Source organism: Saccopteryx bilineata, chromosome 5 (genome assembly GCF_036850765.1).
Source record: "Saccopteryx bilineata isolate mSacBil1 chromosome 5, mSacBil1_pri_phased_curated, whole genome shotgun sequence".
Classification (NCBI taxonomy): domain Eukaryota; kingdom Metazoa; phylum Chordata; class Mammalia; order Chiroptera; family Emballonuridae; genus Saccopteryx; species Saccopteryx bilineata.
In genome coordinates this window covers 160,550,982-160,563,477 of record NC_089494.1, presented here as the reverse complement: position 1 = coordinate 160,563,477, position 12,496 = coordinate 160,550,982, and the positions used below count along the sequence as shown (strand labels likewise).

The 12,496-nt window shown below is 43.8% G+C and overlaps 1 protein-coding gene across 7 annotated transcripts in view; it reads right to left on the bottom strand.

Annotated features, from left to right (window-relative positions):
- Window positions 1–12,496, bottom strand: part of FRMD4A (FERM domain containing 4A) — a 681,483-nt gene that overhangs the window by 43,143 nt on the left and 625,844 nt on the right. For all 7 annotated transcript variants that reach the window (XM_066279107.1, XM_066279109.1, XM_066279111.1 and 4 more), the window contains one exon: window positions 961–1,094. In XM_066279107.1, coding sequence (XP_066135204.1) covers window positions 961–1,094 — 134 coding nt within the window. The remainder of the gene's footprint in view (window positions 1–960; window positions 1,095–12,496) is intronic.

Here is a 12,496-nt window from a genome sequence, read left to right as displayed (position 1 = left end):
CAGTTTAAATCAGTCCAGAGCAGAATGAAGCCAAGTGCTTAATGCAATGTGATCTCACTCTATAGCCCCTTCATTTGGGGCAAGGCACTATTACGGGAGGGAGGGGAATACAGTCTGTCTGTCCCACTTCATCCTGTCCATGTGCACACACATGCACACACAAGTCCACATACACGTGTCCGTGCACAGACAGAGTCACAATGTATGTTACATTAAACATTCAATTCTTCAAACATGCTAACAGACAAATGCAGAATAAAAAGAAGGTGAAAATAAACATTCAAATACCTACAACAGTGGCCTGTCACAGCTTCTAAGTCCCAGCAAAATGTGAGACCAGTGTAGACACAAGCTTAAGGAAGTGCTGCTTGGCAGAAAACTTAAGAATATTACTAGGCTAATATTTTTTTCTTTTAACTGAGTGTAACATGAGATGATGAGTTTTAAATGGGATTATATATCAAGCAAAATACTGGTTTCCTTGTAGATTCCCAGTGATGCTTCTCAGTGTGATTTCCAAAGATAAATCTGAAACAGCCTCAGGAGAACAAAAGCCGCAACAGTCAGCTCTGACACAGGATCTGAGACAGTGGTGGCAGCCACTGTACTCAGGGACGCCTATCTATGAACACATGCTCTATAAACTAAGGAGCACCATGCAAACATTATTATTGACAGTTGCTTCCGTCACTGCAATTATTCCTGCCGTTTGGCCTCTAGTGAGGTCCCACTTGGGACTTTGCCAGGACCTACTCTAACTGCTGTCCTAGGGTCCCATTCATGTCAACTCCTCTTGTTTCTGACGGGGCACATGAAAGGGGCTGGATACTTCCAACACTGTGTGTCAGGAGATGTCTTGTTTTCCTCTTACGATTTCCTCATGATCCATTCCCTTCACGTGGAGACAGACGAGGGCACAGACAACACAGAGTTCCCCAGGACGGAACAGGAACTGCTTACAGCTTCTCGGAGGCAGAGTTTCTTGAGCTCCTCCAGCCGCTGGCGCAGTGTTTCCTCCAGAGCTTCCTGCCGGGACTTCAAGGCAGCCAGCATGTCTTTCTTGGCAGACTGAGAGCTATCTGATTCCTGAGAACCTGTCAATAAACAGTGGGGTCACTAGGTCAGCTGATGTGGGGACACACATGTGGACCACTAAGGAATTTAACTGCAGCCCACACTGTGGATCTGGGATTCATGCCAGGAATCAAGGAAGTGTGAAATAAAACAGGTGTTTCAGGGTTCCAAGTGTGAGGGAAGAATTCTGAGCACTTAGCAGGATTTATAGCTCGTCAGAAGCACTGGCAGAGAGATTTACCTGCCCGAAAAAGTAGTTTTTCTTTCTTGACTATCTTACAATATGCCAGATACCTATTTTAATTTCACTAGCAAATTGTAATAGACTTTGTACTATGAAGGAGACGGTGAAATTCAAGCTTGTAATTTTAATATAGTTTTAATTTTTCCCCTCATTGGCAAATTTTGTTATATTTTTTTGCTCATTAGTACAAAGAAAACACATGTTTAACATTTTGAAAATGCAGATGTGTTATCAAAATAGTCCAGAAGCTAGGTGCCCCAAAATAAGCACAGTCATACATTTTCTTTAACCATTCCATCTAAGCTGTACATTAAAAAATAAATAAAATTAAAGCCCTGGCTAAGCAGTTCAGTTGGTTAGAGCATTGTCTCAACACAACAAAGCTGAGAGTTCAATCCCCGGTTAGGGCACATACAAGAATCAACCAATGAATGCATAAATAAGTGGAACAACAAATTGATGTTTCTCTTTCTCTAAAATCAATAAAAGAATAAAGTAAAATTAGATTTTTATTGTATTTTTTAGCTTAATACTGTATCATGAGCAAATTCCCTCTTAATAAAAATTACACATAGTTTTACAATGTGGCAGAACCACCTGAATGCTATTCCCATTGCAGACTGCTAGACACTAAGCCTTTGTGGAAGGCAAACTGTGAACCAAACTACAGGAAAATAAGCTGAAAGGCCGGCTGGAGAGATTTAGGTTGGACCAAAGCATAATGTCTAGGATGTACTGTTTACATTCTGAAATGGGTTTCCAGCTATGAAACTATTATACAGTTTACCTTGATGATTAGGCAAAGTGCACTGACTCCCTGGAAAAAGAAAAGCTGGTTATTACTCTGCTTCTTATGCCCACAGTGAGCAGAAGTATTAGAAATGGACAGGTGAGGTCTGACCAGGCAGTGGTGCAGCGGATAGAGCATCATCAGCCTGGGACACTGAGGACCCAGGTTCAAAATCCTAAGGTCTCTGGCTTGAGCATGTGCTCACCAGCTTGAGCACGGGATCATAGACATGACCAATGGTGACTGGTTTGAGCCCAAAGGTCACTGGCTTGAAGCTCAAAGTTGCTGGCCTGAACCCAATGTCGCTGGCTTGAGCAAGGGGTCACTGGCTTGGTGGGAGCCCCCTGGTCAAGGCACATAGGAGAGAGCCATCAATGAACAACTAAGGTGTCACAACTATGAGTTGATGCTCATCTCTCTCTCTCTAAAAAAGAACGGGTAGGTCATACTGCATGTGCACTCACGGGGCCTCACACGATGCCATTTGCAACAGAATCAAACAGCATCACATCAAGTACCTAGGGAGAAAAGTCTAATGAAAGATATGCAAGATCTTCACAATGAAAATTATAATACTTTGCTGAAAAAAACTGACCTAAAATAATAGATGTAAGCATGGTCATGGATTAGAAGCTTGATGTTGTCAAGACATCTGTATTCCAAGAATTAAACAATAAAATCACTGCAATATCAATAAAATCTGGAGCAGGATTAGTAGGGGGAGGGGATAGGGATGGTATTTTCATATAAAACATTTTTTGACAATTCAGTGAATGCATGACAGATATGAGAATAATCTAATCGGAATTCCCAGTCAATTGATCAGTTTCTTCCAATAGTAAAGAAGGCAGCTCAGAGGTTTCCGGTAGAGATGGAGCAGGTAATGCTGTGTCACCTTTCATGACCATATCAAAATTACAACTAAATTACAGAACAACCATCATTGAGAACCACCTGAAGACTAGCTGAACAGAAGTCCTACAACTAAAACTACACAGAAGACTCCACAAAGAGAGTGGTAAAAGGATCAGAGATGCAGAACAGGCAAGTCCATGTGTAGTGATCATGATCAAGAGGGACATTTTGGCTGCAGATGTTCCTGCTGAGGAGCAAGGGGGCCCGGGCAACACCAGGCTCTGCAGCTTAAGGTATCAGTGTTGGGAAGAGGCATCCACAACATCTGGCTGTGAAAACCAGCATCCAGGTGAGAGGGAGGGCTTCTGTAGACCCAGGATATTCCTAAAGGCATATTGGTTATTCACAAACTCACTCTCCAGTATAGAGAGCAGCTTGAAAAGCACCCCAACATATAGGAAGGAATTAAATTGACTAGCTTCAGGGCGAGGGCTGGAGGGGCAGGGGTTGGGGCTACTGCTCTCTGGGGACAGATGTGCTGGCAGGTACCATTGATCCTTTGTCATGCCCTCTCCCGACCCAGCCAACAGGCTCAAGCGGGAGCCAAACCTGAGCTCTCCTGTAGCCTGGCCATCACTGCTTGCTCCATCTTGGTGATTCTCTGAGATCCCACCCAATTCACACACCCAGCTTGAGCTGCTTCTAACCGCTTTCTGCAGGAGCAACCTACCTTGGCTCATACTGCTGGCTTTCCTAAAATCTCTCAAAGGTTCACAAACCCCAAACAAGCAGTGACTGGCCTCAGCATGCCACGTACCTCTTCCTCAGCAGCCTCAAACCTGGCACAGTGGTGACCTGTTTCAACTTGCACTGCAATACCCATCAGTGGCCCCAAACCTGGCATAAACTGCAGCCAGTGTTGGCCTGAAACGTACCCTTCACTAAGTGGCCACAAAATTGGCACAAGTGGCAGCTAGCCTCAGCTCACACTGTGGTGACCACCAAAGGGTCCCCATCCCAGCAATAGTGTTGGCTGGCCTCGGTTCACAGCATAGCCTCTCCCAAGTGCCTGTAAGAAGCAATCAACTGCAGATCACTCTGTAGCTCCTACCAGATGGCCCTAAACTGGCACATATGTTGACTAACTTCGGCCTGCATCTGAATCCCTCCTAAGGGACTTCAGAGCCAATATACCTGGTGTCTGGGTTTAGAACATAATAGCACTACTTAATCAGCTCCACAAACAGCATACCCAAAGGGCAGACTGGGCTGACACTAGAGCCCTACTAAAGCAACTCCTGCTCTGTGGGGTCAGCTCCTGCACCACAGCTTGTCCAATGTAGTCATGGCCAGTCCTCATGGTCAGTCAGCCTGAGGGTCAATAACACCAACTGATAAGCCAACAGCAATCAAAGTTCAACTACAGCCTGACCAGACAGTGGGGCAGTGGATAGAGCATCGACCTGGGATGCTGAGGACCCAGGTTCAAAACCCCATGGTCACTGGCTTAAGCCCAAAGGTCACTGGCTTGAAGTCCAAGGTCGTTGGCTTGAGCAAGGGGTCACTGGCTTGGCTGGAGCACCCTGGTCAAGATACGTATGACAAAGCAATCAATGAACAAGTAAAGTGCTGCAACTACAAGTTGGTACTTCTCATCTCTCTCCCTACCTGCCTGTCTGTCTCTCTCTTGGAAAGAAAAAGAAAAAAAGAAGTTCAACTACAACAGTAGGACACCCCACACACACACACATAAAAGGGACACTCATGAGTACCTGGCTCAGGTGTGCAGGCAGACTGCACCTCTGGGCCTCACAGGACATCTATTACATAAGGCCACCCTGCCAACAATGAGAGATGTTGTAGCTCTACCCAATACATAAAAACAAGGAGACAAAGAAACATGTCCCAATGAAATAATAGGACAAAACTCTAGAAAAAGAACTAAACAACATGGACATAAGCAATCTGTAAGATATAGAGTTGACAACACTAATTATAAAGAAGTTTAATGAACTTAGGAAATGAATACATAAATTCAGTGAGAACTTGAACAGAAAGATAGAGAATATAAAAAAGAATCACTCTAAATTAAGAATACAATAATTGAAATTAAGAATACATTAGAGCACTTGGCCAGTTGGCTCAGTGGTAGAGTGTTGGCCCAGCATGTGGATGTCCCCGGTTTGATTTCCAGTCAGGGCACACATCTGCTTCTCTACCTCCTCCCCTCTCTCTTCTCTTTCTCCCTACCCCCTGTTCACAGCCATGGCTTCACTGGCTTGAGCGAGTTGATCCCATGCATTGGGGAATGCTTGTGGCCTCTGCCTTAGGTGCTAAAAATAGCTTGGTTGCCAAGCAACAAAGCAATGCCCCAGAAAGGCAGAGTATCGCCCCATGGGGAGGCTTGCTGGGTGGAATCTGGTCAGGGTGCATGCGGGAGTCTGTCTCTCTGCCTCCCCTGCTCTCACTTAGTTAAAAAACAACAACCCTGGGCTTGCCTGGTCAAGTCACATATGGGAAACAACTATGAGTTGATGCTTCCCCACCTCTTCCCTCTCTCTCTCTCTCTCTCTCTCTCTCTCTCTCTCTCTCTCCTTTCTCTCTAAAATGAATAATAAAAAAATCTTAAAAGCCAGCCTATTGAATGGGAAGATATATTTGCAAATAATATATCTGATAAGGGGTCAATAATCAAAATATAGAAAGAACTCATAAAATTCAATAGATAAAAAACAATCCAACTTAAAAGTGGGCAGAAGAACTGAACAGACATTTTCCCCAAAGACACAAAAATGGTCAACAGTGCCATGAAAAGGTACTCAGCACCACTAACCATCAGGGAAATGCAAATCAAAATACAATGACATATCACCCCACACCTGTTTGCAATGGTTACTATAAAAAAGATGAGAGGTGTTGGCAAGGATGTGGAGGAAAGGGAATCTTTATGCACTCCTGATGGGAATGTATATCAGTACTGACATTATAGAAAATAGTGTGGAGGTTCCTTACAAAATAAGAAATAGAACTAAAATAAAATCTAGCAATTCTACTTCTAATAGGGATGGAACAAGGGGGTATTATTCTAAGTGAAATAAATCAGACAGAGAAAGACAAACACAGTATATGTGGAATCTAAAGAGAATTCTGAAATTGCAGATACAAAGAACAGAGTGGTTGTAGCCAGAGGCAGGGGATAGAGAACAAGCATATGGCTGAAAGTTGTTAAAAGGTATAAAGTTTCAGTTATAAGATAAATAAGTCCTGGGAACTAAGGTGCAGCATGGTGACTATAGCTAAAGATACTGTGTTGTATATTTGAAAGTTGCTAAGTGAGTAATTCTGAAAGGTTCTCACAACAAGAAAGGAAAATTATAACTATGTGACATAATGGGTAATAACAACTTTTTGTGGTTATCACTTTGCAGCATATATATATATATATATATCTCAAATCATTACACTATACACCTAAAATAAATACAGTGTCATATATAAATTTTATATCAGTAAAAAAGAGGTGTTGGAAGCCCCCTTTTTCCAATGAAATGGACTCTCAATTATTGAAAAATATTGCGTAAAAACTCTAACTGGAAAATAAAAAATATTAAAACCCCAAGCAATAGAGAGATAAACCGTGGTCATGGATTAGAAGCTTGATGTTATAAAGATCTCAGTTCTCCAGGAATTAAACAATAAAGTTACTGCTATCCCAGTAAAAATTAGAGCTGGATATTTTGGGCAGAGGGTAGGAATAATACTTCCACGTGAAAATTTTTGGATAATTCAGTGAATGTATGACAAATATGAAAATAATCAAAATTGGGATTCCCAGAGTCAACTTGTCTGTTTCTTCCAGTGGTAAAGAAGGCACCTCAGAATCACAAGGCTGGAAAGGACTTCTATGCCTTTGTACCAAAAACTCGGCCAGACTCAAATGGGCCCCATACTCTCTTCTTTAGTCACTGAGCAGGAGACCCCATTTTCCCTCAATTACTGAGGGTCTCACAACTTTAATAATCAAAAAATCTCACTGGATCTGTATAATCTGACTTCAATTGAGGGGTTTTTTTCCTCCCTCACCCCATCCTAGCGTGTAGTAGAAAAAATCGGCCACTGCAGGAAGGCACCACCTTCATGCCTTCACAGTGGCTCACAGACATCAACTCGAATAAACAAGCAAATAAATGTCAGTCAGAGTTGGATGCTGTAATTAAGTTGTACCTCATCTTGATAGAGAAATCTCGTACCTGTAAGTCATTTCTTTATAGAACCTACCTTCCCAACCTTTAATGATTTTTGTGCCTCTCTTGGATTTGTGATGTTTCAATCACAGGTTTCCAAATTCAATAGCAGACCCGAATGGAAGTACGGCTCTTAGGAAGTCTCCATTACCTCATGGCTCCCGGACACTAAATTCACATGGTGTCACGTTCACGCAACATATTACTGAACAGGCTCCCCTTTGTAAGTGGTTCGGGTTTCCTACGTTTTTAAATCATTTAGCCCATGCGTATCAGTACTATCTCCAAGCTTATATCCATCTCATATCATACAGTGAGATAACTTTGAATCTAACCTGATTCTCTCAGTCATAGTCAACAATCACATTTAAAGACCAGGAAAATTAAATGAGGTGCTCTCTGGTCCATCATATAAAGAATTGAGGAGAATGTAAAATAATATTGGAAGGAAGTCATGCTTGAGATAGAAAACCCCCCCAAAACCAGGCCTGAGGAAAGTTGGGTCCAGGGAAGATGAAAGGACACGGAGCTCACGTGAAATGTTCACTGTTCTCCCGTTCACCCCTGGCTAACCTCTCGTAAGAAATGATGTTATATACAGTCAAATCTAAGAATTAACTATGTTCAAAGATGGCAAAAATCACACAACATTCAACTCCAAGAGATAAAACACATGTTTAGATCATGTTGTCTCTAGTCATGGGATTTGTTAAGCTTTGGTCTTGAGTTACAAGGCTCATTAATGCTACCTAAATTATTTTATTCATAATAATTATCCTAAATACCCAGCCCACGTAAAAAAAGACTGGATGTATCAAGAGGCCCTCTTCATGTCTGGCACCACTAAGTCTAGCTCTTTCACACCATTATTCTGGAAGCTGTTTCATGAGGAATATGGTGCCGGGCATCAAGTTTAATCTCTGCAAACTGAGCCAGCCTGGCCTGGCCGTGTGGATTTCCACGGGCTATACAGCTCTGGGTTGGATGGACGCTAAACCATTCACTAGATGTGTGACCTTGGGCAACTGACCTGCCCTCCTTAATGTGATGTAAAGACTAAGTGAAGTGATGCACATATGACACCACTGTGCCTTGAACAGACAGGTAACCCCTCAATCTTGGGTAAAGATTTAACTCAAGTAAGCACATATATATGTGGACATGTGTACACACACATCAGTGGAATCAGAGAGAGAGAGAGATCATTGAAACCACCTCTTCACTGTTAGTCAGGGAGGTACTGGTCAAAGAAAAGATACTCACTATGCAATTTAGTGTACCATTTGGGCTTCAACGTTCACCTTTAAAAGAAGCAATATAGGTCTACTCTAGGCAGTATTTTTTGAACTCTGTTTCTTAGCCCCTGGGTTTTCAGACATGCCTTCGGGGCTGCTGGGAATGAGGGTGGAACAGGGTCACGAGATTCCATGGGTCCCGGGTCCCTACTCTGTACACATCAAGCTAGGGCAGCTCCACCTCAACCCATTCCATACATTCAGGTTCGTGTCAGATTGCATATGAAAAGAGGTTCTCAGTGCCTTTGTTTAAAAGATATCCCCTGACCTGTGGTGGCGCAGTGGATAAAGCCTCAACCTGGAAATGCTGAGGTTGCCGGTTCAAAACCCTGGGCTTGCCTGGTCAAGGCACATATGGGGAGTTGATGCTTCCTGCTCCTTCCCCCTTCTCTCTCTCTCTCTCTCTTTCTCTCTCTAATGAATAAATAAAATAAAATAAAAATCTTTAAAAGATATCTCCTGTGGCAAGGGGCTCTGAGTTCTCCAGGCTGCTCTTTTCCAGGGAATGTGGGATCTGAGCTTGTGGGCTGTAACTTGCAACCAGCTAAATATGACAATCATGAGGAGAGGTGACAGAGTTCTTAGTGACAAGGACGCCCCAGTAACAGTTCCACAGAAAGAAGCTCAAGGGCATCAGGAGAAGGACCCCAAGTGGCCTGTGATGTTGAGGAGGTTTCCATTTGTCCACAATGCCCGCCAGGCACCCCTGAATGGCACGGTTGACATCCTAATAGGAAGGCAGCAAGTTAGCTAGAAATAAGAAGGCAGAGACGTAATGCTAATCCCTTCATGAGAAAGGGTGATTCCAGCAAGAAACCCAATCAGGGAGGAGCTTCAGGGGCTCAGGTCAATGAGATCTTAACAAACTAAAGGTTTGTGACCATATCAAAAATGATTCCAGCCACAGAAATAATTTCAAATCAGCACCATGACTCTCAGAGTCATAATCTAGAAACAACCAATTAACCAACCTCTAAGAGTCCTTCAAATTTGAAGAATCTATTACTTAATAACCTTCTTAGGCAGTTCCCCCTGGCCGCCAGCAGTCACTTTTGCATTTTGTACAAAAGGAACCTCATATATATGGTGCCACCCTCCCTCTGTTCTTTACAATTTAGGCCTCCAGAAAAGAAAAACGCCCTGCCATCTCTGGTCCTTCCCCCAGTTACTGTGATAGTTTGCCACGAATTGAAAGGGAATGTCTTATGACCAGCCAGCGCCTAAAGAATTTATTTTGTCATTTTAGAAACAGATCAAGGTGAATATTTGTAAGCTTGAATGCTAAACAAGAGTGTAAGCTGTGCTGTCTGGGGGATTAGAGAAGTAGGAAAATGGATGGAAAAACTCTTCTAGAGTCAAAAAAGTGAGATTTCAAATTTTATAGATTGACCAAACAGTAGCCAAGTTACTTTGAAAGGGTGTCCACGCATAATGAATAGGGCAGGAAGCAAAAGAAAATGAGGTGATTTGAATATTTCTGAAAGATATCAATAATACATAAATACTTTGTTGTTGTTACACAAAATTTAGAGCAGTACTCAAGCATATAGGAAAGAATGATCTAAAATATGATTTGGAAATTATACATTGATCTTGTGGCCTCCTGAGGCATAAGTCTATAGCAGGGGTCGGGAACCTACGGCTCGTGAGCCAGATGTGGCTCTTTTGATGGCTGCTTCTGGCTCACAGACAAATCTTTAATAAAAAAAATAATAACGTTAAAAATATAAAACATTCTCATGTATTACAATCATTTCCAACCGCTCATGTTCATGGTTGCGGGTGGCTGGAGCCAATCACAGCTGTCCTCCGGGACAACACCAAATTTTTATTGGATAATGCGTAATGTACATGGATCGCTGTATGGCTCTCACAGAATTACATTTTAAAATATGTGGCGTTTATGGCTCTCTCAGCCAAAAAGGTTCCCGACCCCTGCTCTACCGTCTAGCAGTTTAGAGGTAACAGGTCTGGGCTTATGTCCCAGCTCCGTGACTTTCTAGGTGTGAGACTTGGTAAAGTTACATGACCTAAGTCTCAATTCCCTCCCTTATAATGTGGGAATAAAAAACAAGACTTCTTCAAAAATTGGGAGAACTGGATGAGATAGTGCTTGAAAGATAACTTAGAACAAAGCTCAGAACATAAGTGCTATGTGAATATCCAGATACTCGTATTAAATAGTGTTCCTGGCCCTAGATGTCCATGAAAGCATGGAGGAGAAGGTAATGGAAATGGATTTCTACAAAACACCTGACAGGAGCTTCCCACATGTTCCACTTCATTTAATCCTCTCAAAAAGTGTCCTGGCCTGACCAGGCGATGATGGTGCAGTGGCAGGGGTCCCCAAACTTTTTACACAGGGGGCCAGTTCACTGTCCCTCAGACTGTTGGAGGGCCACCACATACAGTGCTCCTCTCACTGACCACCAATGAAAGAGGTGCTCCTTCTGGAAGTGCGGCAGGGGCCAGATAAATGGCACCAGGGGGCCGCATGCGGCCTGCGGGCCATAGTTTGGGGACACCTGGATAGAGTGTTGGACTGGGATGCGGAGGACCCAGGTTCCAAACCCTGAGGTTGCTCACTTGAGTGCAGGCTCACCAGCTTGAGCGCGGGGTTGCTGCTTTGAAGCCCAAGGTCGCTGGCTTGAGCAAGGGATCACTCGGTCTGCTGTAGCCCTCAGTCAAGAGGCACATATGAGAAAGCAATCAATGAACAACTAAGGTCCTGCAACGAAGAACTGATGCTTCTCATCTCTCTCCCTTCCTGTCTCTGTCCCTCTCTCTGACTCTGTCTCTGTCAAAAATAAAAAGTGTCCCTGTTGTCACAGAAGTCACTGGGATGTAGAAAGGCAGAGCTAAAAGTGCAACTCCGCTCTGTGTGGTCTATATTGGCCCTGAAATGGAAACACTGTAAGGGTAGGGACTGCCTTGGTCACTGCTTGGTCACCATAGTAACGATTGTACAGTACGCAGTCATACCTGCCCTTCCAGCCTAGACCCCTTCCACAGCACTGCATGGATTAGCATGCAGGCAGAAGGACGGCGGAGATGGAACTAGGAGGGGTTCTTCAGACATGCCAATGAAACATGCTTCTAGAGCACCTTCGTGGGCAGGTGGGGTGGTGGAGACAGACGGCTGGACAGGTTCCCAGCCTTGAGAGCTTTGTCCTAACGTGAAATGCTACCCACTAGAAGGAGGCAGGAGATAAGCCACATGAAGGCCAGTGGCAGCAGCTGCCCCATAACTAAGGAACCCACAGCCTGGGCCAACGAGATAACCTGCAGAGCTAATGGTCACCCAGTCTGGTCGGCACAAGGGAGGCGCTCCCTGTGGTCCCGTTATTGCTCAGTAACAACCTACCTGAATGACACGAGACTGAGAAAAAAAGAACCTTTTGATCTTTTGGCTACTTTATTATGTTTCAATCAAAATCCAAAGGATTTTATAGAAATAGACCAGTAATAATCTGGCAGGTGGGGAGTGAGGGGAAAAAGATCTGATCTCAAAAAAATCATTCCAACCAAACATGACCAGGACAGTTTGGGTGATTAGCTCAAGGTCAGAAAGTCATTTTCAGAGGGTATTTGGGAATCTTAGGAGTGGATTTCCTGACGCTGTGGAAGTTACTGGTGGAGATATGGTGAAAACTTGTTCTGCTACTGCTGGCAGTTTCTGGGGAAACTGCCCCATCCAGCTGGGGAACTCCAGACTTTTCCCAGTGGGGCAGCTGGCTTCCTGGGCAGGCGTGTGTGTGTGTGTGTGTGTGTGTGCGCGCGCGCGCGCGCGCGCATGCGTGCAACACTCGAGCACACACATCCAACAGCTCCTCTCCCACAGGCAAACACATGAATATATACCCTCGTTCGGCTGTGATGGAGAATTGGCTCCAATCTTTCAAAAGACCCTGACTACTCAGCACCGGATGTGAGTGCGCGTCCTATGAAAGAATGTTCTCAGGAACTGTGGCTCATCTGTTTTCCACAGATGGAA